At 34.1% G+C, this 25,467-nt stretch overlaps 1 protein-coding gene across 2 annotated transcripts in view; it reads left to right on the top strand.

Annotated features, from left to right (window-relative positions):
* Positions 1-21,620, top strand: part of LOC105255403 (hillarin) — a 39,056-nt gene extending 17,436 nt beyond the window's left edge. The window contains exons 3-12 of one of the 2 annotated variants that reach the window (XM_011264674.3): positions 3,564-3,837; positions 12,092-12,208; positions 12,369-12,541; positions 13,456-13,699; positions 14,111-14,337; positions 15,861-16,082; positions 16,757-16,906; positions 17,160-17,349; positions 18,838-19,095; positions 19,489-21,620. In XM_011264674.3, coding sequence (XP_011262976.1) covers positions 3,564-3,837; positions 12,092-12,208; positions 12,369-12,541; positions 13,456-13,699; positions 14,111-14,337; positions 15,861-16,082; positions 16,757-16,906; positions 17,160-17,349; positions 18,838-19,095; positions 19,489-19,800 — 2,167 coding nt within the window. In that variant the 3' untranslated portion in view covers positions 19,801-21,620. The remainder of the gene's footprint in view (positions 1-3,563; positions 3,838-12,091; positions 12,209-12,368; positions 12,542-13,455; positions 13,700-14,110; positions 14,338-15,860; positions 16,083-16,756; positions 16,907-17,159; positions 17,350-18,837; positions 19,096-19,488) is intronic. The other variant, XM_011264681.3, reaches the window with a different exon arrangement.
* The last annotated feature ends 3,847 nt before the right edge of the window (positions 21,621-25,467 follow it).

Here is a 25,467-nt window from a genome sequence, read left to right on the forward strand (position 1 = left end):
TTAACTAGATGAAGAAATATAAAGCATCTTTATCTTTATCTTAGATGAAAAATATATGTCATCTTATCTAAAAATTGTCTAAGATGACGTTCTCATTATGCAAAAAAGTTTTCCAGGCAAGCTTCTAAAAATCTGTCTAAAATATCTAAAATATATTTTTTATATTATTATTATTAATATATATTAAATATATTATAAATATATTATAAATATAAATTAATAAATAAATATTTATTATATCATTTATATACCTTTTTGCTATTATTTCTTTATAATATTAAATATTCTTTAGGAAAAGAGAAAGAATATGTGTTTATGATTTTAATATCCTATTTATAATCTGCGTCACATTTTTTACAAATATTTATAATCTTATAAAACAAAAATATCTAGATAATTATCTAGATTATCGCAATAATCATCTCATCTTTCATCTAGATTAAGTAAAAGCAAAATCATCTTTATTTCATGTAAGATAAATTTACAGATTTTTATCTTTATCTTTATCTAGATAATTTTGAAATTATCTACAGCAAACACTGCTCCTAAGAGTCATTGGTGATCTCGATCGCCCCCGTCCGTTCGTCCCCCCTTTTAACATCTCTCAATGCGACACGTTTCCGTGACACGCACGTCTTTTTGTATGCCTTTTTATGGCCACCGCGCCTTGTAAAAGTCGCGCCTACATAAGCGCGTATGCGTTACGCGAGGAGTTTCTTCGCCGGCGTCTACGTGACTTTCCTTCCTACTTTCAAATCTTGTCCTTTTTTTTTCGAGATCAATCATTTTTTTTATGGATTATTTCGATGTCAATTATTTTGATGTAAAATTTTCCAAAGAGATGTGTTAATAATTTTCTAAATTTTATGTAAAAATATTCTTACACGAAACACGTTAAAAGTCGCTCGCAAACTAGGAAAGAAATGTTTCATGCGCTTTTTATTTCCGTCCCATTGTTATACACATTTGCACGTCTCTTTATTTTTTTTTCTTTTAATTTATTCAAGTAATGTACAAGTCGCTTCCAGACGCGATGCCAGGGTAAATGTATACAGTTTTTATTCTTTCTTCTTCTTATTATTATTATACACATTTTTGCCTCCACACATTGTTCCATTTTTATTTTTAAAAAGGCTGCCCAGAGATCCTCGATTACCAATTTAGTGACGAGTCCGATGCTGTTCTTTTGTACCTGCCTTTCGCGGCTCGATGATCACGCGCGGTGAAAGAGCAAAGATCGAGAAGGACAGAGAGAGAAAGAGAGAGGAGGGGAAAGGAACGAGCGTAGGCTCTGTTGCGTGAGTGAATGAACCCGGGAGAGAACGTGCGAGAGGTGTAACACATTCATTTAAACGATACGCTAAATTCTCACAAACAGCGCAAGGCTATCGCGCTTGTGGTGAGATTCTTATTGCCACTCGTTGAACTTAACCGCGACGCTAATTGCAACGCTACTCGCTGAGTAATCGCGTCCATTATAGTTATCCGGAATTATGGGTCAAGCTCGCGCGCGGGAGAGGTGGCGATTGTGTTGCGGATATGTGGGTTAACATAATCCACGGACGACGGCGTCGACCTGGATTCTTTTTTCCGGCACCGTCGTGTAACGAGCGACATTAACGACCGTATCAAGGACACCCTCGAGATGACAATTCCTGATGTCCGCGCGAGACCTCTTTACTTCCGCGAGTTTGAGAGTTTGTCGAAAAAAAAAAAAAATGAATTTTATTTCGTAAACAACTTTAAGAGGATTTCAGAAATGGCGGGCGCAATATTAATTTGATTTGCATGAAAATTGCTATCGGAAGACTCTCCGCTAACTGGGAATATGGAAAATTCTTGAAAGCTAAACTAACGGAGCCAATATGCTGGTCTTGTATCGACTAACAACATTTTTTCTTCGTCATTGAATCCGTTTGCTTGAAAATGACGATTCGCAGCCTAATACGAGTCCTATACTTTATATATTAATATGATAAAACTTTAATAAAAATAAAAACTTTAATAAAAATAAAAATGGAAAATGGATATTTAAAGTAATAATAATTAGTAAGTGACGAAAGTGGCTAATAAGAATAGTAGGAGCACAAGAAAAAATATTTGTTTCTTCCTTTTTTTGCTTCTTTTTATTAATATATTCCAAAATCGTCAATTTCTTTAAATTTAATTTTTTTGTTCGGTATGTCTCGATTCTGAAATATAGTTTTTAATATAATTTTATTACCTGATATTCTTTTAACATTTAATATGAAGATGGATCAGGAAATAATCCAAAACATCAAATAGACTTATAATGTGTATATTTTAATGAAATTGAATATTTTTAAATGTATTAATAATATAAGAAAAACTTTTTATAATATATTTCTATTACAATATATATATATATATATATATATATATATATAAAAGAAAGTTTTTTTCTATATAACTTTTTCATTTTTATTTTTATTAAAATTCTACGCAAATTTAAATTATAGGATTCATATTAAGCAATTCTTTATATACAGAGTGTTTATTAATAAGTGTGAAAAATTTTAGGAGATGATTTTTGTCAAAAATTAAGGGAGGTTTTTCATATAAACATATATTCCTACATCTCTTTCTGTGGAGTTACGCTTCTCCAAAAATGGAGAAAGGTAAAAATTAGGTTTTTATTTTTTCTCAAATTTGGAATTAAAGAAATGAAATTGGTAAATATTTTCTACTAAAAAAAGTTATTTATTAATATTTATTCAGCCTTCCATATTGTTATAAGAGGGTGAAACTAGCAACCGCTATTCAATTTTTTATTAGAATATTTTAATGGGTCAAAATATGATCATCTAAAAATATGCATTACAAGGTTTGATTTATTTAGAAGTTTTTTCATTTCTTTTATTTTTTTCATAGAATCAGTAGTTTTCAAGAAAAAAATGAAATACGTTATTGTGCACAGCACGATGCTAAATAGGTTTTAAATTACGAAAAATTAAATTTTAAAATAAAAATGAAACAGAGTAAATGTTGGAAAAATTGGAACAAAAACAAAATTATAATAAAATAATTAAAAAAAACCTAAAGAATAAAAACCTAATTTTTACCTCCATGTTTGGAGGAGTGTAATTCCACTGGGAAGGATGTAGGAGTATATGTTTAATTGAAAAACCTCCCTTAATTTTCGACAAAGAATCACCTCCTAAAAATTTTTACACTTATTAAGAAACACCCTGTATATTTTATATATATCTTACAATTAGTAATTTTAATAATAAAATTCTTGCTTTCCGATGATGAAGGAACTAGCTGTCCTTATCAAGTTAGTACCTCCATCAGTGCTTCCTAAAGTTTATTTTCAAGCAACGATCTCGTCGCTATCGCGTGTCGCAATGAAAATTATTTATTCAGGATTAGAGGACACACACGGCTGATTCCGGGACAAACCTCTCTCGTTGATCGTCCCGGAATGAAGGGTTGGTGTGCTTTCTCTGTCTCTATTTCTCTTTCGATCCCTGGCAGCGGTAGAACTCGGCTGAATCCCCCTCGCAGCCCCCTGAAGACCCGTGTGCACGCTTCTGTTGCAGTTACGATAATGTAGACTCGCCTAATTATGCCAGGCACCTGAACGGGCACGGCTCGCCGCCGGCGACGAACGCGTCCCAACGCGACAGCATCCACGGCACCGGCACCGGCACCGGCGGCGCATCCTCGCCGTACAATCACAATTATTCCGGGGATGGCAGCTATCAGTACGGCAGATTCGACGCGAGCGCCCTTCACATCGCCCACGCGCTCAAGCAGACCGAGCTGCAGAAGGGCTACAGCAAGGCCCGCGAGAAGCCCATCGATTATTATCTGGTGAGTCACGTTGGCGGTCGATCGATGTAATCCTTCTCTTCTCTCTCTTTCTCTCGTCATGGTCGTCGCCGTATAAGGTCGAGAGTTACTGTTCTCCGACGCGCCAGGCGACTGACATACACGCAATTTCCGCGAAGAAGCGGAAAGAGCTTTTCCTCTGTAAAAAAAAAGAGATTGCAAAGAGAAGGCAGATTGTCCGAGCTAGAAATACATTTCGTACTCTGAAAAACAAGCTAATTGTCTTTTTAAAAACGGTAAGCCTCTTCAAATTGCCTCTAGCCATCATATATTTTTAATCTGGGCGACTGAGTTTCGAGCAGTTATTAAATCTTTATCCAAAAGAGGATTGGATATCTCTTTTGTAATTTTTTGCTTTAATGTATTTTTTTATAGTTTTGTATTCAAAATTTTTATAAAACGTTCAAGAAAATAATTTGAGATTCTGTGCAATTTGTTTCTCATTTTAAAGGGATCCCTCAACCTATCTGTTTTATCGACAAAATACTGTAATTTTTGGGCATGTGCCATTTTTTATTGTCTTTCTAATTTGGGCAACTAAGTTTCGAGCAGTTATTAAATCTTTATCCAAAAGAGGATTGGCTCTCTCTTCTGTGATTTTTGCCTTGATGTATTTTTTAGAGTTTTATATTCAAAATTTGTATAAAAAGTTCAAAAAAGATTGGATCTCTTTTATAATTTTTTGCTTTAATGTATTTTTTTATAGTTTTGTATTCAAAATTTTTATAAAACGTTCAAGTAAATAATTTGAGATTGTGCAATTTGTTTCTCATTTTAAAGGGATCCCTCAACCTATCTGTTTTATCGACAAAATACTGTAATTTTTGGGCATGTGCCATTTTTTATTATCTACATAGAATTAAAAATTCTTTTCTACGGTTGAAGTATAGATGCAAACAGACAACGGGGAAGCTGATTATATACTGAGAAAGAAAAAAAGTATAAAATTATATATTTATTTATCGACTTCTTAAATCAACATGGCGTCTAAGCTATCATAAAGTTATTAGCCTTGTATAAATATTTTGTAACTTTTATGCATAAAGCAATAGCATACTCAATAGCGGATTGCACAATAAAAACTTGTGGAACTGTGAAAATTGAGTTTAGTAGTCTAATTAATAAATGGCATGTGCCCAAAAATTTCGATTTGTATGTACCTGAAATATCGGTACAGTAGAGTGGAAAAAGCAGTGCATCTTCTTTATAAATAACGTGATAGAGAGAGATACGGGATGAGGATTAGATGAGGGCGTTGTAATCCTGTAAGAATTCATTATTCAATGAGGGATCCTTAAATGCACTTTTATTTTTGTCTTTTTTTCGTGAGTTGATAGTAAATTATTAATATTGATGCTTATACATTATTAATTATTAAATAAATTGAATAATTAATATTCATGCTTCGAAATAAAAAAAGAGGATCAAATCTCGACAAAATTCATATGAAAGCGATAAAAGATATGTCAGATAAAAAAAAGCAAATTATAAAGTTTTAAAATCACTTTCCTTGCACATAAAAAATAAATTTACAAATTCTGAAAAAGTACAAATATAAAAATAAATTACGATTATTGAAGAGTGCAAAAATCTCTAAAATCACCTTCTGTATCTAAATATAGTTTCTGAACCGAAAGAAGCTATCAAAGAGAAGAGAAAAATTTATTTCTCTGGTAATAATATTTAAAAGTAAAAATAGTAGTAATAGTTATAAATGATTGAAATTTTCAAATGAAAATCTGAGAATTAAAATTAAAAAGGTACAGTCTCGCGTGAAGATCGTCAGCAACAGCCGTTTTTGCGATTCGTTTTCTCGCTTCTTGTGGAAGCCTGTGAAAATAATTATTAATTAATAACGCGAATTAGCAATGATAATTTCGAAGCATAATTTTGAAGTGCGTGGAAGAAGGCGAACAATGGCGATGTGGTAATTGACTTTTTGCGCGCGTATCGCCCGTTGATTATCAGCCTCTTCCTGAAACAGCCAGTGGGGAAAATGCATTGTCTGCATGAGCGAAAATACGGACAATGGACTGCTCCAAGTACTTCCGTAATAATAAAATCCAGATCAATGGCGTGTATAGAGAGATACATAGCTTCTCCTCTAACTTCTCGCGAAACTTGCAAAACTCCGCTGTTGGCCAACATCAGACTTGGCGAGTGTCTTTTCTTCATCAATTCGCGTTAATTTTCTCTCTCAATTGCAATTTAATTTACATATTATTTAAGTATCTTCCTAGACTCTATTTATAAAAGATATTTTATCTGATAGGAATGATCCATTTAATTGTAATATAAAGATAATCAAGTAATGTTTCAATCTGATCTGCTCTTGTCATTCCTAATAAATCATTCTCAATCGATAAAGAAAATGAAATATTATATTTTGAATTGAAAAAAGAAACATCCCTACATAATAAACAATTATATAACAATTATATATATATTTATATAAACATTTATAGAATACATTTTACAGAAAACATTTTATATAATAATTATATAACAATTATATAACAATTCTATAACAATTTTATATATATTTATATAAATATTTATAGAAAACATTTTATAGAATAATTATATAACAATTATATAACAATTATATAACAATTATATATATATTTATATAAACATTTATAGAATACATTTTATAGAAAACATTTTATAGAATAATTATATAACAATTATGTAACAATTATATAACAATCACATTGTATCAGTAAATTTAAAAAAGAGATACATATTTATCTGACAAAAAAAGGCTGGTACAAATGACGTGCGACAAGTTCGGATTCTATTCTTCGGGGCAATCTCGTTGGCGAAACCCGCGAGATTCCGAAAATCGTGGATTTCCGATTCGCCGGGAATGCGATCCGACGTATACACCCCGGATTCCGCGTCGCTTTGCGTGACTTCCATACGCGAGCAATCCGTCCCGACGAGCGCAGGAATCCAGGCGAGCAGTCGGCGAGGCCGTCCATTCGCGTTCGCGCCAACACATGAAAATGAGATTACCGCTTTTCCCATTCGCCGCGTAATAAGGCCGAGCCGCTAGTCGCTCTGCCATCGGCCGCGTTTTCTCCCGCGCTTCAAACGCGCTTTCGCGATTTCGTCCGCGATCGAGAGATCCTCACCTAGTGCTACACTCTGGTTATATAATCGACTTTTTTCGCCCGCGAACGAAATCAATTATAAAAAGTCAGCGTTTCGAATTATCAAACGCCTAACCTAACGTTAAACCATAAAACCTAACCTTAAAATCTTAAAAGCTAACCTTAAACCTTCGTGCGACGCTTTTACCCGCCTCGATTTCGAAAAGAAGCTCGCGACAAATCAGACGCGACAAATTGTTCGTTTTTTTAAATTTGCCCACCATTAAATGATAATTCGCGCGGTAGCGAGTGATTTGGAGGGGGACGAGGGGGGATTAAGCCGCGAGACAATCACAATGTTTCTCTCCCGGGGCGGAATAATCCACTGGCGTGATTTATCCGGTATTTTTGTATCGTCCACCTACGTTCGCTCGCATCGTCGATGATCCCGTCGAACCCCCGAGGAGAGGCGTTTCGCCCACGCGCCCGATGATCGGATAATCGCGACGGCGGATGGTGCCCCTTCTCACGATCGCGATTATCACTGGTATTACGTTTAATTGGCGGAACAGCGGGAAGCCCTCAGGAATCCTGGGAATCGGCATAACAGATAGCCACGCGTGACTGTGATCGAATGACCGGAATTATTCTGATTTGCCGCGAGCTTCTTTTCGAAATCGAGGCGGGAAAAGCGTCGCACGAAGGTTAGGTTTTAAGATTTTAAGGTTAGGTTTTAAGGTTTAACGTTAGGTTAGGTTTGATAATTCGAAACGCTGACTTTTCTCCCGAGAGAAATTTTACGAGCGAAATTCGTGATTCCTTTGCAAAGTTATTTATAACAGTCGAAGAATTTATAAAATTTATTGCAAATAAAACAATTAAAAAGAGACTCTGGAATCTCATCTCGAAGAAAACCTCGTGAAATTCTGATTTTGAAACTTTATACACATGTAAGGGGGTAAATGAATGAATTTAGAAACTTTTAATCGCTGCCTAAAAACGATTTTAGGGGGTAAAACCACCCCTCATATATAAAGCGGCTTTTTACTTTTCTCGATATATCTCGAAAATTATTCGAGATATCAAAAAATGTTTCATACAAAAGTTTCATAGTTAAAACACCTCTATTAAAATATAAAATAAAATTTTTTAAAAAAAAATTAATATGGTTAAAAAAATCTAGGAAACTTATTTTTCCAAAATTTTATTAATATGGTTAAATAAAGTGTTTTAAGCCAACTCTTGTACAAAATATCTTTTCGATATCTCAAATAATTTTCGATAAATCAAGAAAGCAAAAGATCGTCTTACATAGAGAGGGATGATTTCACTCCTAAGATTTATTTCTAGAAGCAATAATTAAAAATTCCTAAACTCATTTATTTACCTCCTTCATACATGTGTAAAGTTCCATCGAAATTAAAATTTCCGAGTTCGCGATGTTCCCTCGTTAAAAAAAAAAAAAACAAAACAAAACACAAAATTAATCGATCGATAAAGAGGCGGAAAATTCGCATCCAATTTTGCGAGTCTCCTCGGAAATAACGCGCTGCGCGTCGTCGTCGGCGATTATTCAAATCGCTGCCACGGAAGAACGCGTGTATACCCTACACCGTCGTCTTATTTTCCCTCGTACGGGCACAGGACGTGCACGCGAAGGAGAGCCTCGCGTTCAGGACGAGAGGGACGAGAGGGACGAGGAGGGAAGGCACCGCTGGAAGCGGCATTATTTCCGCTTGCGGTACTCCTGCACTTGATGGCTAATTAGAGAATCGTTGTCGGGCCGCGGAAAGAGCCCCGGGGGGAGGGGGAGCGAGGGGATAACGCATTTATTCGCGCATCTCTCACGCGCCCCCGCGCGTAAACGCTTAGGGGAGAATTAATCCATTAAAGGCTGTTGTCCCGTTTCCGGGAACGGATTCTCGCGGCGAATCGAAATACCGTATATCCGGGTAATGTTTGCCCCTCTTGGATTTTATCCGAAATAATACACGTGTTATGCGCGGATTCCCCCTATCTGTCTCTAACATAAAGCGGAAACACGAATGAAAGAAAAAAACAGCCTTGAATTACGTCACGGGCTGAACCCGAATCGTGTCACGAGCAGGTTTCCCCGTCATAAAAATTACATACGCGACGGCCTCATACGTTTTCACGCTGCTCCGAGTAACTTGTCTGCGGAATCAGGGTTACATCGACGCACTTATGCATCCATTGCAAGATTGTGTTCAACGATAAAGTGGTCTTTTCGATTAATAGCATGCGATCTTCTTCTCCTAGCCTGCTTTGTCATTAGATCTAAGGGTGTTTATTCAAATTAAATGGACGCGTTATTATGACGTAATTCGCGACACGTGGACCAGGGAATTCTTCATTGAGTGGTGAACTCTTAACTTAAGGGGATTCTTCATTGAGTGGTGAACTCATACATGATTATAGCGCCCTCATCTAATCCTTATTCCGTATCTCTCTCTATCACCGGTATTCATAGTCCGGTCTTACATTTAAGATCATCTTAAGAACTCATTCAATCAATCAAACAGCTACAATGTAGCCATTGATTGGTGGAATGAGAGCTTTAGACAATCTTAAATATAAGATCGGACTATGAATTCCGGCCAATAGTCCGGTCTTACATTTAAGATCATCTTAAGAACTCATTCAACCAATCAAAAGCTACAATGCAGCCACTGATTGATGGAATGAGAGCTTAAGACAGTCTTAAATATAAGATCGGACTATGAATTCCTGCCAATAGTCCGGTCTTACATTTAAGATCATCTTAAGAACTCATTCAATCAATCAAACAGCTACAATGTAGCCATTGATTGGTGGAATGAGAGCTTTAGACAATCTTAAATATAAGATCGGACTATGAATTCCGGCCAATAGTCCGGTCTTACATTTAAGATCATCTTAAGAACTCATTCAACCAATCAAATAGCTACAATGCAGCCACTGATTGATGGAATGAGAGCTTAAGACAGTCTTAAATATAAGATCGGACTATGAATTCCGGCCTATCACGTTATTTATAAAGAAGGTGCACTGCTTTTTCCACTCTACTGTACTGATATTTCAGGTACATATGGACCGAAATTTTTGGACACATGCCATTTATTAATTAGACTACTAAACTCAATTTTTACAGTTCCACAAGTTTTTATTGTGCAATCCGCTATTGGGTATGTTATTGTTTTATGCATAAAAGTTACAAAACATTTATACAAGGTTAAGGTCTTTATGAGATGATAGCTTTAGACGCCATGTTAATTTAAGAAGTCGATAAATATATAATTTTATACTTTTTTTTCTCAGTATATAATCAGCTTCCCTGTGTCCATTCGTATCTATACTTCAACCGTAGAAAAGGATTTTTAATTCTATGTAGACAATAAAAAATGGCACATGCCCAAAAATTACAGTATTTTGTCGGTAAAACAGATAGGTTGAGGGTTTTCCTTAAAATGAGAAACAAATTGCACAGAATCTCAAATTATTTACTTGAACGTTTTATACAAATTTTGAATATAAAACTATAAAAAATACATCAAGGCGAAAATCACAGAAGAGATTCAATCCTCTTTTGGATAAAGATTTAATAACTGCTCGAAACTCAGTTGCCCAAATTAGAAAGACAATAAAAAATGGCACATGCCCAAAAATTACAGTATTTTGTAGATAAAACAGATAGGTTGAGGGATCCTTTTAAAATGAGAAACAAATTGCACAGAATCTCAAATTATTTACTTGAACGTTTTATAAAAATTTTGAATACAACTATAAAAAAATACATTAAAGCAAAAAATTACAAAAGAGATCCAATCCTTTTTTGAACTTTTTATAAAAATTTTGAATATAAAACTAAAAATAAATACATCAAGGCGAAAATCACAGAAGAGAGCCAATCCTCTTTTGGATAAAGATTTAATAACTGCTCGAAACTCAGTTGCCCAAATTAGAAAGACAATAAAAAATGGCACATCGCCAAAAATTACAGTATTTTGTCGATTGAAAAAGATAGGTTGAGGGATCCCTCTAATCTTGAATTTAATTTAACAAATTTCTCAAAGATGCCAGGCTTCGCATCCCGATTATTTGCGGCGAACTGTTTATGTGCGGTTGAACCGTTTTGCTCCGAAATTGTATCGCGGAGAAATTGCATCGGAGAAATTTCTCCAAAGGAGCGCGCTCGTTTCTTTCAAGGATAACATATTGCGCCCATATTTTCATTATGCGTCAATATTTCCGGTCGCGATTACAACGAGCGAAAAGAGAGTCTCGCACACAAAACGTGTCATTTTTTTTTTAAATACCGGAAGAGGATTAGTTCGCTTTTGTCGACGAGTGGCGGGTTGTCGTTTCCCCCGAGGAGACTCCGTTGGAAGCGAATGAAAGCAGAAACGCGACGTGAAAGTAAATTATACAAAAAGTAGAGTGTCTACCTACTACTACCTACGCTCTGGCTCTGAGGCTAGAAACGTTTCGCTGCGGGCGTTTTAAGAAATGGAAACGTTTCATTGCGTCCAATTGTATCCTTCCGCAACGATTAGCGGAATGTTTCCCGGCACGTGACGATAGTTTAATCCTTAATCGGCGGTCGCATGTTTGTTTTTCGAAATACGAAATGACAAAAGCTCGAAATACAGTACTTGTATATTATTTTTGCAAATAAATAATATTGTATATTATTTTGCAAATAAATAATAATTTAATTTATCATGAAAAATATATAATATATTTGTAATGAAAAAATTAATTTACAAACCCCATATATATTTTAAAAAAGTATTCTATATTAATGTAATTAAAAATAAAATGTCTTCCATTTTTAATATATTTTCTATTTAATTTAATTCTAATAAAAATAAAATAATAATGTTATAATAAAACAGTATTATTATTATATTATAATAATATTATTATTATTAAAATAGCATTGTTATATCGCAATTATATCATAATTATATATATAATTATTATGGTAATATTTTAAACATTTTATACAATTGCAATAATATTTTTTTAAACAAAATGTGATCAATTAAGCTCAGTTATTTGCGTTATATCAATTAAAAGTTGCACATGCACAAAACGAATTGAATGTTTAATATGTTTCTTTCTACTCTGCTTTTACCCAGGATCGCGATGAGCAGACGCGTCTCGAGATGAAGCATCGGAAAGAAGAGGATGATTTATACCGAAAGTTTGCCCACCATCGCGAGGAAGAAGACAGACGAATTCGCGAGGAATTCCGAGTACGTAATGAATCACACTCTAAGAAAAACAATGCGGTTTATTATTCGCGCGCCTTCGTAATTGTCTAATTTTTTAAACATTTTCCGTTTACACGAATGACACATGTATTTAGATTAGAAACATTGTTTTAATGCATCTTGTGTGGCTTGAAAAAAAAAGGACGAGTGGGAGAAGGAGCTGGAACAATTGTCGGCGAGATGGGAACGGGAAAAAGGCGGAAGAGTTCGAACCCAACAATTTCAGCAGGAGAAGGAAGACTTGGAGAAGAACATGACTTTACGCAGGGACAAGAAGAAGGAAAGTCTCACGCGCAAGATGTTGGAGCACGAACGGTATTTATTATATAATTAAAGCGATAGTACATCTTGCCTTTAAATGTATATCGCAGGTCGTAGTGTACTACATTAAACAATGTATAATGTTTTCTAGAGCTTTTAGAGAGAAAGTGTAACAAAAGATCTCTCCCGCGAGGGAGAGCAAAAGTAAATAACTAAATAAATTTATTATATAAATATTATATAAATATTATATAATTTTTATATTATACTTATAATATTATATAATATAAATATTTGTATAAATGTTATATAAATGTTATATAAATATTTGTATAAATATTTACATAAATATTATATAAATGTTATATAAATATTTGTATAAATATTTGTATAAATGTTATATAAATGTTATATAAATGTTATATAAATATTTGTATAAATATTTGTATAAATATTATAAATGTTATATAAATATTTATATAAATATTTGTATAAATGTTATATAAATATTTATATAAATGTTATATAAATGTTATATAAATGTTATATAAATATTTGTATATATATTTGTATAAATATTTGTATAAATATTATATAAATGTTATATTAATATTGTATTTGTATAAATATTTGTATAAATATTGTATAAATGTTATATAAATATTTATATAAATGTTATATAAATTTTATATAAATGTTATATAAATATTTGTATATATATTTGTATAAATATTTGTACAAATATTATATAAATGTTATATTAATATTGTATTTGTATAAATATTTGTATAAATGTTATATAAATGTTATATAAATGTTATATAAATGTTATATAAATGTTACATAAATGTTACATAAATATAAATAAAATAAAAATATAAATAATATATACTTACGAATAACATTATAAGACACACGTGCAATGTAAAATTATAAGACACAAGCTTAGTTATTCTTGATGAATTTAGAGCGGCGACCGCCGCGCTGGTGGAGAAGCAGAGCTCGGAGATGCTGGAGCTGATCAATGAGGCGAGAAGCGAGTACATGCTCCAGGAGAGTTTATATCTCGACGAGGGAGACGGTTATATCCAGGAAGCACCGCCCCCGCCTTATCCGTCGCGCGCGCCACCCCCGCAGCCACCGGCCCTGGCCAAGTACCACATCTACAATGATCCTCTGGAGTTCGCTGACATGGATCAGATAGCTATTTCGGTAAGTTCTCGCTTCTCTCGAAATTCTTTAGCGCTTTGGCTTTCGGTCTTTTTTCTCTCGCGAGCCATCCTTTAAGATTTCGCGATCTTTATCGCGACGTTGGACGTTATCGTTGAAGCATGGAGCCTTGCACACTCCTTTTCGTTTTATACCCCAGTTCCTTTTACAAGATTGTTATACTTTAATCTCTCGTCGCACGCGAGAGATTTATTTCGATCGATTCGCGAGTTTTCATACAATTGCAATTAATATTTTCCCTCCGATACTTTTGATTCTTCACGAATGATGCCACCGTGAGTCGGGGAATATTGGGCAGAGCGATAGCCATATTTTATCAACGCGGCTTTCATAAGAGAGAGAGACGCTTCTTCATGGATACTCGCTGATTTACGATATCAATGTTACTCTTAGGTAGCGCAAGAAGATCAGAAAACGTTCACCGATCTGGTGCGACAGTTGGTGAGCAGATGCGGATCGGACATAGAAAAGGCGAGGACAATATTCCGGTGGATCACCGTGAAGAATCTCAACACTATGCAGTTCGACGAGAACTTACGAGGCGACACTCCCATGGGTCTGTTGAGGGGCATCAAACACGGCACGGAAAGCTATCACGTTCTATTCAAGCGATTGTGCAGGTAACGGATGACGAGCGATGATTTTTGCGTATATAATGGAACACAGAGACGTCAGAAGCTTCGCTTTGCGAGGATATTAAAAGAAATTCGTGTAATTATATTTAACATATCAATTGTTTTTTTTGGAAAACAATAATTAAGGATGTTTTATACAATCCCAGCAAAAAGTAGCTGAAAATCAATATTGACGAATATCCACTTTTGCTGTATTTTGAGTATGAGAAATTGTGTGGAATATTACAATTTGATCTTAGTGCAGAGACGTATTTTTTAATATTTATTGCGTTTTTACTGAAATATTCCGAATTTTGTTAATCGAAATGATTAACTTTTGGCAGAGAATTTCGCCTTGTGACAGATACATGGCTAACTTCATTGAATTATATTTAATATCTTTTTAACCAGTTAGTACTTGTATAATATTATTTGACCAAATATTTTCTTTGTATCTAAACTTTTGCAAATTTTAAACAAATTCTGAATATTATTTCCATGTGTTTTTGTCATTTGAATCGACGTGGTTATACGTTTCCCACATAGAACACATGTTAATTCGGTGCAAATTAAAATCCTTATAACTTGAACACCTTAGTGAATTGATTTAAAAATTGTACTGAAGATTCTAAACATATGTAAGGACATTCTGTATAATTTTTATTAAATTCTCAATATTTTGAAAATAGGTACAAAACATTCTTAAATAAAATAATTAAATAATACGTATTAAAAATAAAATAAAAATTAAATAAAATAATTAAATACTATGTATTAAAAATAAAATAAAGATTAAATAAAATATTTAAATACTATGTATTAAAAATAAAATAAAAATTAAATAAAATAATTAAATATTATGTATTAAAAATAAAATAAAAATTAAAAAAATAATTATATAATATATATTAAATAAAATAAAAATTAAATAAAATAATAAAATAATTAAATAAATAAACAATTTAATAAAATCTTCGTGTATCACTTTTGCTTACAAAAAGGATGAAAATTGTGATTTGAATTTTTTGAGATTCAATTCGACAATCTGGAAGATAATAGGAATTATATTATATTTATAGCCGATGTTAACAAAATATAATTTTTATGTAAGGACATTCTGTACAATTTTCATTAAATTCTCAATATTTTGAAAATAGGTACAAAACATCCTTAACTTACTTAACATACTTTTAAATGTGAAGAACAGAAGAAGAGAGAAAATTATGAAAATATTTAATATGAAATCTGATTTTTTTTCTCACGAAGATAAAGATTTTATAGTAAGGCATTTTACGAAGAGAAAGAGGAAGATTTAAATAGAATGTCACGTCGATGTAATAAATAAATGGAAGCTGATATGCGGGATTTATTTTACTTTGATCGACTTATACGACGTCAGTAAAAAGCGCGGGATACAAAACATTTATGGCGGTAAATTTAATATATCGGGACGTTCGACGTTTACTCGCGTATATTTTTTACATGCCAGTAAAGAAAAGAGAGTCTATCTAAATTGTGTTCGAACACAGTTACGCGGGCTTGCATTGCGTGGTCATCAAGGGTTACAGCAAGTCGGCGGGCTACCAGCCGGGCGTTTGCTTCGAGGACAATCGATTCCGGAACAGCTGGAACGCCGTTTACGTAGCAGGTGCGTGGCGATTCGTCCAGTGTAATTGGGGGGCGCGACACCTCGTCAATGCCAAAGAGGTCCCCCGTCCCGGCCAGGCGAAGGCGAAGAATGACAGCCTCAGGTAGGCCCGAAATTTTATCCGTATATAATAATAATTATAGTGTAAACAGGGTGTTTCTTAATAAGTGGGAAAAAGTTTAGGAGATGATTCTTTGTCGAAAATTAAGGGGGTTTTTCGTATAAACATATACTTCTATATCCTTCCCTGTGGAAATTAGATTTTTATTTTTTTCAAATTTGGAACAAGTTAAAGAAATAAAATTAGGTGGATATTTCCTAATAAAAAGGTTATTTATTAATGCTTTTTTCAACCTGCCGTATTGTTATGAGAGGATGAAACTAGTAACCCCTATTCAATTTTTTATTACAACTTTTTAATGAGCCGCAATATGATTATCTAAAAATACGCAAATTTTAAAAAATGTGATTACTTATTTAGAAACTTTTTTATCTCTCGTATTTTTTTCATAAAATCAATAGTTTTCAAGAAAAAAAAAAAATAAAATACGTTATCGTGCACAGCTAAATAGCATAGGTTTCGAATTACGAAAAGTAGTTAAATTTTAAAATAAAAATAAAATTAGAATAAATGTTAGAAAAATTGGAACAAAGACAAAATTATAATAAAAACTTAAAAACCTAACAAATACAAAAACTCAATGAAAAATTCTCCATAATTTTTGACAAAGAATCATCTTTTAAAATTGTTCGCACTTAATAATTTTATTTTATTAGGTACGAGTACGATGATCATTACTTCCTAACGGATCCCCGGGAATTCATATACGAGTTCTTCCCGTTGCAAGAGGACTGGCAGTTGCTCAAACAACCGATCTCGCTCAAAGACTTTGAGGAGCTGCCTTTCGTCCGGTCCCTGTTTTTCAGGTAAGGAAATATCTTCAAAAAAAAAGCAACTCTTATTACATAATTTCCATATCCAATATTATGCACTCTCTTCATTAATTATATTTAAATTTATCAAGTGAAGTAACGTCTTGACAGCATTAAATGCCTCTATTAAGGCGCGTGTAGAAGCCGTTAGAATACGCAATTAAATCTCGATGATTTCGCGCGAGAGAGAGATTTTCTAACAATGACTATAAGAGTGAAAGAGAGAGAATAAATTCTGCGCCTACAGGTACGGCCTCTACTTTCCGGATACGAATACAAATGCCGTTATGTACACGGATTCTACCGGCGCTGCGACCGTAAGGATAGCGATGCCGGCGAATATGCAATCATCCCTTATCTTTCATTACAATCTCAAGTTTTACGACAACGACGGTGACGGCTATGACGGCGTGTCGCTCAAGCGTTTTGTCATGCAGGTAAATTATCATAATTTATCTCACGCTCTTTAAGGATGTTTTGTACCTATTTTCAAAATATTGAGAATTTAATGAAAATTATTAATCATTTCGATTAAGGATGTTTTGTACCTATTTTTAAAATATTGAGAATTTAATGAAAATTGTACAGAATGTCCTTACATATGTTTAAAATCTTCAGTACAATTTTTAAATCGATTCACTAAAGCATTCACAAGTTATAAAGATTTTAATTTGCAACGAATTAACATGTATTCTTATGGAAAACGTATAACTACGTCGATTCAAATGACAAAAACACATGGAAATAATATTCAGAATTTGTTTAAAATTTGCAAAAGTTTAGAAACAGAGAAAATATTTGGTCAAATAATATTATACAAGTATTAACTGGTTAAAAAGATATTAAATATAATTCAATGAAGTTAGCCATGTATCTGTCACAAGGCAAAATTCTCTGCCAAAAGTTAATCATTTCGATTAAGGATGTTTTGTATCTATTTTCAAAATATTGAGAATTTAATGAAAATTATTAATCATTTCGATTAAGGATGTTTTGTACCTATTTTTAAAATATTGAGAATTTAATGAAAATTGTACAGAATGTCCTTACATATGTTTAAAATCTTCAGTACAATTTTTAAATCGATTCACTAAAGCGTTCACAAGTTATAAGGATTTTAATTTGCATGTGTTCTTATGGAAAATATATAACCACATCGATTAAAATGACAAAAACACGTGGAAATAATGTTCGGAATTTGTTTAAAATTTGCAAAAGTTTAGATACAGAGGAAATATTTGATCAAATAATATTGTACGAGTACTAACTGGTTAAAAAGATATTAAATATAATTCAGTGAAGTTAGCCATGTATCTGTCATAAGGCGAAATTTTCTGCCAAAAGTTAATCATTTCGATTAACAAAATTCGGAATATTCGGAATTTCAGTAAAAACGCAATAAATATTAAAAAATACATCTCTGCGCTGTAGTTAAAATCAAATTGTAATATTCCATACAATTTCTCATACTCAAAATATATCAAAAGTGGATATTCGTCAATATTGATTTTCAACTACTTTTTGCTGGGATTGTACATACAAAACATCCTTAAAGCGAAAAGTTGCTTATAAAAGTCGTGAGAATTTCATAAAACATTAATTCAAACATTTTTAGAAAAAATGTAATACTCTCTAGTAATTCATTAATAAATTCTCGTATTTATAATTAAAAAAAAAATTAATCTTGGCTCGTAAAAATCTATTTTTTTAAAAGTTAAATATAAGTTAATTATAAAATCACATGTGGGTTTCAGTATTATTTGAGAAACTTCTTATCGTTTTCTTTCGTACTAAATAATACTGTCGCATGTTTAGCAATATGATAAGAAAATATATTAAGTTCGCGTCAATTTATAAGGAGATAACACGCAGCGATTTTTTTTAAACCTTTGAATAAGTCTGAAAAAAATTGAAATTTTCCGCAGTCGGTCGTGGGAAATATAGTCGCCTTCCGAGTCCACGCACCCTGCTCCGGGGCCTTTCTTCTAGACATATTTGCCAACGCGGTGACGCCGAAGGAATACTTGACGGGCGAGCCGATGAAGTTCAAAAGCGTTTGCAAATTCAAAATTGCCTGCGAGGAGCTGCAGACGGTGATGGTGCCGTTGCCGGATTGCGCCAGCGGTGAATGGGGCCCCACCAAAGCCACCAGATTATTCGGGCTCATACCCATCACTCATCAGGTAGGTCTAGTTGGATCGATTCGCTTATATAATTAATTTAAAACCGTGCAAGATCGATATCGTAGGAGGTACAGGGTGGCCTGAAGATGCGTCCAAGTTTCCTGTTTGTCAAAATATTAATGATACAAAAGTATAATAATTTCCATACAATAAAAAATATGAAAATGTTGAAAGGATTATGAAAGATGGTATAAGCTTTGAAGCTAATTTTAAAAAATTGTTCTAATTTGTGTTTAGAATTTTTCAAAACAACTTGTTACGTATTTTATGCGAGGTAAGAGCTTCGCGACATTTTTTTTTATTCTTTTGGAAAGCGTTGAAAAAGAAAAGAGGGTCAGGAAAGATTCCCGATCTTGTCTGTCAGCCGGACGGTTTACGATCTATCGATTTTAGGAGGCACTGGTGTTCGCCGGGCGCGAGCTGGAGATTCAATTTCGCATGTCGAGGCCGTTGACGGACTTTATGGCGACCCTGCACAAGAACGGCATCGAGGAGAAACGTCTGTCAAAGTACGTGACGCATTCCATCGCCGACGACGACGTGGTCACCTTCTCCATAAGCTTCCCCGAGGAGGGCCAGTACGGCCTGGACGTCTACACCAGGGAATCCACGGCCTCTCCCGTCGCTCAACATGACGTCACCGGCGAGAAGCATCTGCTTACCCACTGCTGCAAATATCTCATCAACTCCAGCAAGAGGAATTGAGAGAGCAAAGTATCCTGCGCAGTCTTCTCGGCTTTATCCGGGAATTTCCGGGATGGTGGAATCCCGTTGCAGGGATCCGGGAGTTTCAGGGGTTCGTTAAGAAGCCAGGAGACGTGGAAATATTCGCGCAAGACGAGACGACGTCAACAAGTTTCACGATTTCGAGAGTCCTACTCTTGTCTTGTTGCATCGACATCTCGTCTTTGCGAAACAACCGTCAATCTCAATCGTTAACGATCAACCATCGACGCTGTGTCGTGAACCGAGAAAGGGAAAGGAAGGAAGGGTAGCGCGGTAGGGTTAAAGAGACAACGGCGAAAGCGCAGCGACGTTTTACGGTACCACGGTACCACGGTTTTACCAGGTCTTAAGGGGATCCTTCAACATATCTTTTTTATCAAAATATTGCAATTTTTGGGCATGTGCCATTTTTTATTGTCTACATAGAATTAAAAATCCTTTCCTACGCTTGAAGTATAGATGCAAATGGACACGGGGAAGCTGATTATATACTGAGAAAGAAAAAAAGTATAAAATTATATATTTATTTATCAACTTCTTAAATCAACATGGCGTCTAAAGCTATCACCTCATAAATACATTAGCCTTGTATAAATGTTTTGTAACTTTTATGCATGAAACAATAGCATACCCAATAGCGGACTGCATGATAAAAACTTGTGGAACTGTGAAAATTGAGTTTAGTAGTCTAATTAATAAATGGCATGTGCCCAAAAATTTCGGTCCGTATGTACCTGAAATATCGGTACAGTAGAGTGGAAAAAGCAGTGCATCTTCTTTATAAAAAACGTGATAGAGAGAGATACGGGATGAGGATTAGATGAGGGCGTTGTAATCCTGTAAGAGTTCACCATTCAATGAGGGATCCCCTTAAGGACTACTTTTAGGTCGCGCGCGGATAAAGACGACACGGCATGCGATTCCTGATGAGCTGACACGCTACCTCGAGTCTAACAATAGGCTTACGACTTGGAGATAACCGTTTAATGTAAAATTAACTATGCAGTGTCTCCCTAAAGACGTCTCTCTTTCGAAAGACATGCCCTCGAGTTGAAAAGGAGATCCGCGTATCTATCCTTCGTATCTAGGGGATACGCGATTTTCCCGTACACCCGGTATTTCTGGAACGCGAACTTAAAACGATCGCTTGTATATCATCTAAGTCCTCTCCCCGCTTCTTACGTAACGTAATCAAATAAATTATTGCGATCTGCGATTCCCTCCCGCAAACAATTTCCATAAAAGCTCTCTTTTTACACCGATATTTATATCCTGCTCTAATTAAATAATAATAATTAATTATATTACACATATTTTATTCTCAGCACTATCATTATCCTTAATCGCAGATTCAGATTATGTCATCCGTGACGTATATATATAGAATTGGATATAATATATATAAGCAAATATAATATATTTTGCGTACGAAAGATGCTTTTGTATATATAATATACGTATATGATCATTATGATTTCAAGAAATATCGTCGGCTGAACTCTCATGTACTTGAAGAAGTACCCATCTAAATTCTTTGCCCGCAGAGAGATTCTGTATTCTTTCATTTCTTTTTAAATATACCATTATTTTTTTATTTATTTTGCGATCAAAATCGCATGCTTTTTTTTAAACTGATGAATTTTCAAGTCGTAATTTTCGAAATGCACAGGTGCTATACTTATTATTCCTTATAATTATTCGCACATAATCGGAATAAAAGTTATATAATTATTTAGTAATAAGATATATAGTATTCGCATTTAAGAACATGAACAGAAATGTTGTTTGCAATAGTTAGAAAGAAAAAGTAGTATATATTTATTATATATATATATATATATATATATATATATATATACAATTGTGTAATATTATAATATTATACAGGGTGTTTCTTAATAAGTGCAAAAAATTTTAGGAGATGATTCTTTTGTCGAAAATTAAGGGAGGTTTTTTTATATAAATATATACTCCTACATCTCTCTCTGCGGAGTTACACTCCTCCAAAAATGGGGATAAAAATTAGATTTTTATATTTTTCTCAAATTTGGAACAAGTTAAAGAAATGAAATTAGGTGGATTTTTTCTACTAATAAAAAGGTTATTCATTAATATTTTTTTCTGTCTTCCATATTGTTATAAGGAGATAAAACTAGCAATCCCTATTTTTAATGGGCCGCAATATGATTATCTAAAAATCCGCATTAAAAAGTTTGACTTATTTAGAAACTTTTTTATCTCTTTTATTTTCTTCATAAAATCAATAGTTTTCAAGAAAAAATAAAATACGTTATCATGCACAGCACGATGCTAAATAGCATAGGTTTTGAATTACGAAAAGTTAAATTTTAAAGATGAATTTTAAAAATGAAATTAGAGTAAATTTTGGAAAATTGGAATAAAAACAAAATTATAATAAAAACCTAAAAAATAAAAACCTAATTTTTACCTCCATTTTTGGAGGAGTGTAACTCCACAGAGAGGGATGTGGAAGTATATGTTTGAAAAACCTCCCTTAATTTTCGACAAAGAATCATCTCCTAAAATTTTTCGCACTTATTAAGAAACACCCTATATACATATCTCCCTGTTGTTAATTAAAATTTTAATCACGCTTATAAATGGAGCTCCCATATTATTGTCTTATATAATAACTCGAGCTTACAATGAATATAATATTTGTTATCCATTAACGTTCGTAGGTATGTAAATTAATATTTTTTTACACTACAGTTACTTAACGAAAATTGATATTCTTGTATAAAGACTTAATAAAGCGATTTTCACAAATCCAATTTCCATTATATTGGATCAGGTGTTATTCAGTTGCGTAATCTTTCTTAACAATAATCTTGCATACATATAAAAAATATCTGAACATTTAGTTTTTAAAATCACAGAATTTATTGATAATTATCAGACAGATAACGAAAAAATATTTTTATATTTAAAAATATAAAAATATTTTTTGTTAAAAAATATTTTTATAATTTTTAATATGTCATATTAAATATGTTATTGTGTGTATGTGTTGTTCAATATTATCATGTCACTTATTTTATTGATAATTTAAAAATACGTAGATTAATTAAAGAAATGACAATAAAAATTTATAAGCGCAGGAAATAATCAATCCCCACCTTAATTCTCGAGATTTCCTGTCGAAGAGCAACCCGTTTCACTACACCATCGAGTATCGAAGAAACATAACGATGCGGCCATCTTGCGGTAAAGATAGAATATAAGCTTTCGTATCAAACGATATCTTTTATATGCAGACTACTGTATAAAGGGACAATTTTATAGCGGTCTATTAATATTCTTGTACGTAGATGGAAATATCCAGTATATATATGTATGTGTGCGATTTTAAAGGTAAATCAGATATTTATAAAGATGGAAAGAAACGATCATGTTTAATAAACACATATTCGTGATTCGCGTGGAGCTATTTTAACTTATTAAAAAATTTAACTTACTTAAAATTAAACATGTCAATTTTCCTAAATTTGTCTATATACGTAAAATTTAAAAATACAAAATCTAAATGAGCATTCTAAAGATATATCAATCATTTAATGTATATAACATTTAATGTATACATAATGTATACAACATTTAATGTATACATTCTGTCAAAAAAAGTATTTTGAATTGTCGATTTAAACTGCCCGCGCTAGTCGAAGTATGAAAATTTTTTTTCCCAGGTTAGTACAACTGTCCTTAATTATGATGCCAACTTTGAGTGGAATCTGTCAACCAGTGTGTTTACAACAGCTGGTTAAGTCAGTCGATGTCAGTAGTGCGTGCCGATTTTTACAATGAGTGAAAATATTGAACAAAGAATTTGTCTCAAATTTTGTGTTGCGAACGAAATTTCGTATGCTGATGCATTGAAGATGTTGCAGAAGGCTTATGGTGATTCAGCACTATCAAAAACCTGTGCATATGAGTGATACAAAGTCTTCAAGGAGGGTCGAGAAGTCGTCGAAGACTTGCCTTGTTCTGGACGCGCGTCGATAAGTTTGACCGAAGATAACATCGGAAAAGTGAAGGAAATTGTACTCGAAAACCGTCATTCCAGCTTGAGAGAGGTAGCACACGAACCTAACATGTTCCATGAGTCGTTCGTTCGATTTTGGTCGATAATTTGGGCATGAGACGTGCGCCATCTCACCGAGCTACGATTGTGACCGATTTTCTCGCTAAAAACTCAATAAATGTATTTGAACAACCACCGTATTCACCAGATTTGGCACCGTGTGACTTCTTCTTCTTCCCAAAACTGAAATTGCCGCTTCGGCGTTCTCGTTTTGAGTCGATTGAAGCCATAAAGGTGCAAATTCATTGACGCTAAAAAGAAGCGTCAACCATTGGTTGAACAAAGAAGTAAGTAGTTGCTTCTTTGTTCAATCAATGGTTGACGCTACTTTTTAGCGTCAATGAAATTGCACCTTAAAACAAAAATCGGCGCGTGAACTGAAGGCCATCCCGGAAAGCGCCTATAAGAAATGTTTCGAAGATTGGAAAAAACGATGGCATACGTTGCTTCAAATGGAGCCTACTTTGAAGAAGCCTACCCAATAAATTTTGAATAAATGAAATATGTGTGTTTTATTCAACAATTCCCGGTACTTTCTTTCTCACAGAATGTATAAATAATAAAATATTTAATTTAATATTATTAATTAATATTTATTTTAATAACGGGATACTTATTAGTTCCTATTTCAAGAGACAGCCTTTTTTCGCACGCAATTCAGTAATTCGCGAGGGAGGAGGACATATTTAGCTGCACATTCGTGCCGCATTCTACTTTGCCGAATGAAAAATTCAAAGGCGGCGACCTCCGACGAAATCGAATTCACGACAAATTTGCAACCGAGGTAGTCACTATTGATAGGTACATCCGTTAACGAGCATCCGGCATCGATTCCTTCATCAAATTTTACAGTCGCGACCGAACAAGCGCCGTTAAAGTTTCGCGAGGCGTGGGCGGCCCTACCTGGATCTCGAGTCGCGCTCTTTGTCGGCCCGGAAGCCGGCCGGTTTCTTACGAAAACTAATTATCGGGGGATTCTCGTCCTGTGCATTAACTCGAAGATGAATCGTCATCCGCGACCGGGGGATTCGCGGCCAAGTCGCTAATTAAATAGACGGTCTTCGGGTCGCACAGCCTCTCAGCTTCCCTCCCCCCTTCCCCTCTACTTCATCCCCGAGGAATTTAACTTTCGGAATGGGAGGACGTGCCCCCCGGAATTGTCGGGATGGGAAAGAAGTTTCCTTTATCTCGCGATGTGCGGAAAGAAAGATTTCATCGCGGGCGGACTTCGCCTCGCGTGATTTATCGCCCGCTAACTGCTTATTGTAATTGCAGATGAGGGCATCCATTATTGTTATTATCAGCGATGTGCGGGGGCGCGGGATTTAGAAAGCGGCTCTCGCCTTATCGTCGCGCGAAATGAGAATTTCTGTTCGTCGCGGTGGCGCGGCTAGAATTTTTAATGGCACTTACAGTGGAACTTATCGCGCGGCTTCCCCCCTTCTACTCCTGTTAACATAAAATTCCCTCCGTACACTTTTGCACGCTCTTAAATATGCATCACCGTTGTATAACATTCCAGATCGGCAAATTTAGCGTTCGCG

This window comes from Camponotus floridanus, unplaced genomic scaffold (assembly GCF_003227725.1).
Source record: "Camponotus floridanus strain SB8 unplaced genomic scaffold, Cflo_v7.5 scaffold32, whole genome shotgun sequence".
Classification (NCBI taxonomy): domain Eukaryota; kingdom Metazoa; phylum Arthropoda; class Insecta; order Hymenoptera; family Formicidae; genus Camponotus; species Camponotus floridanus.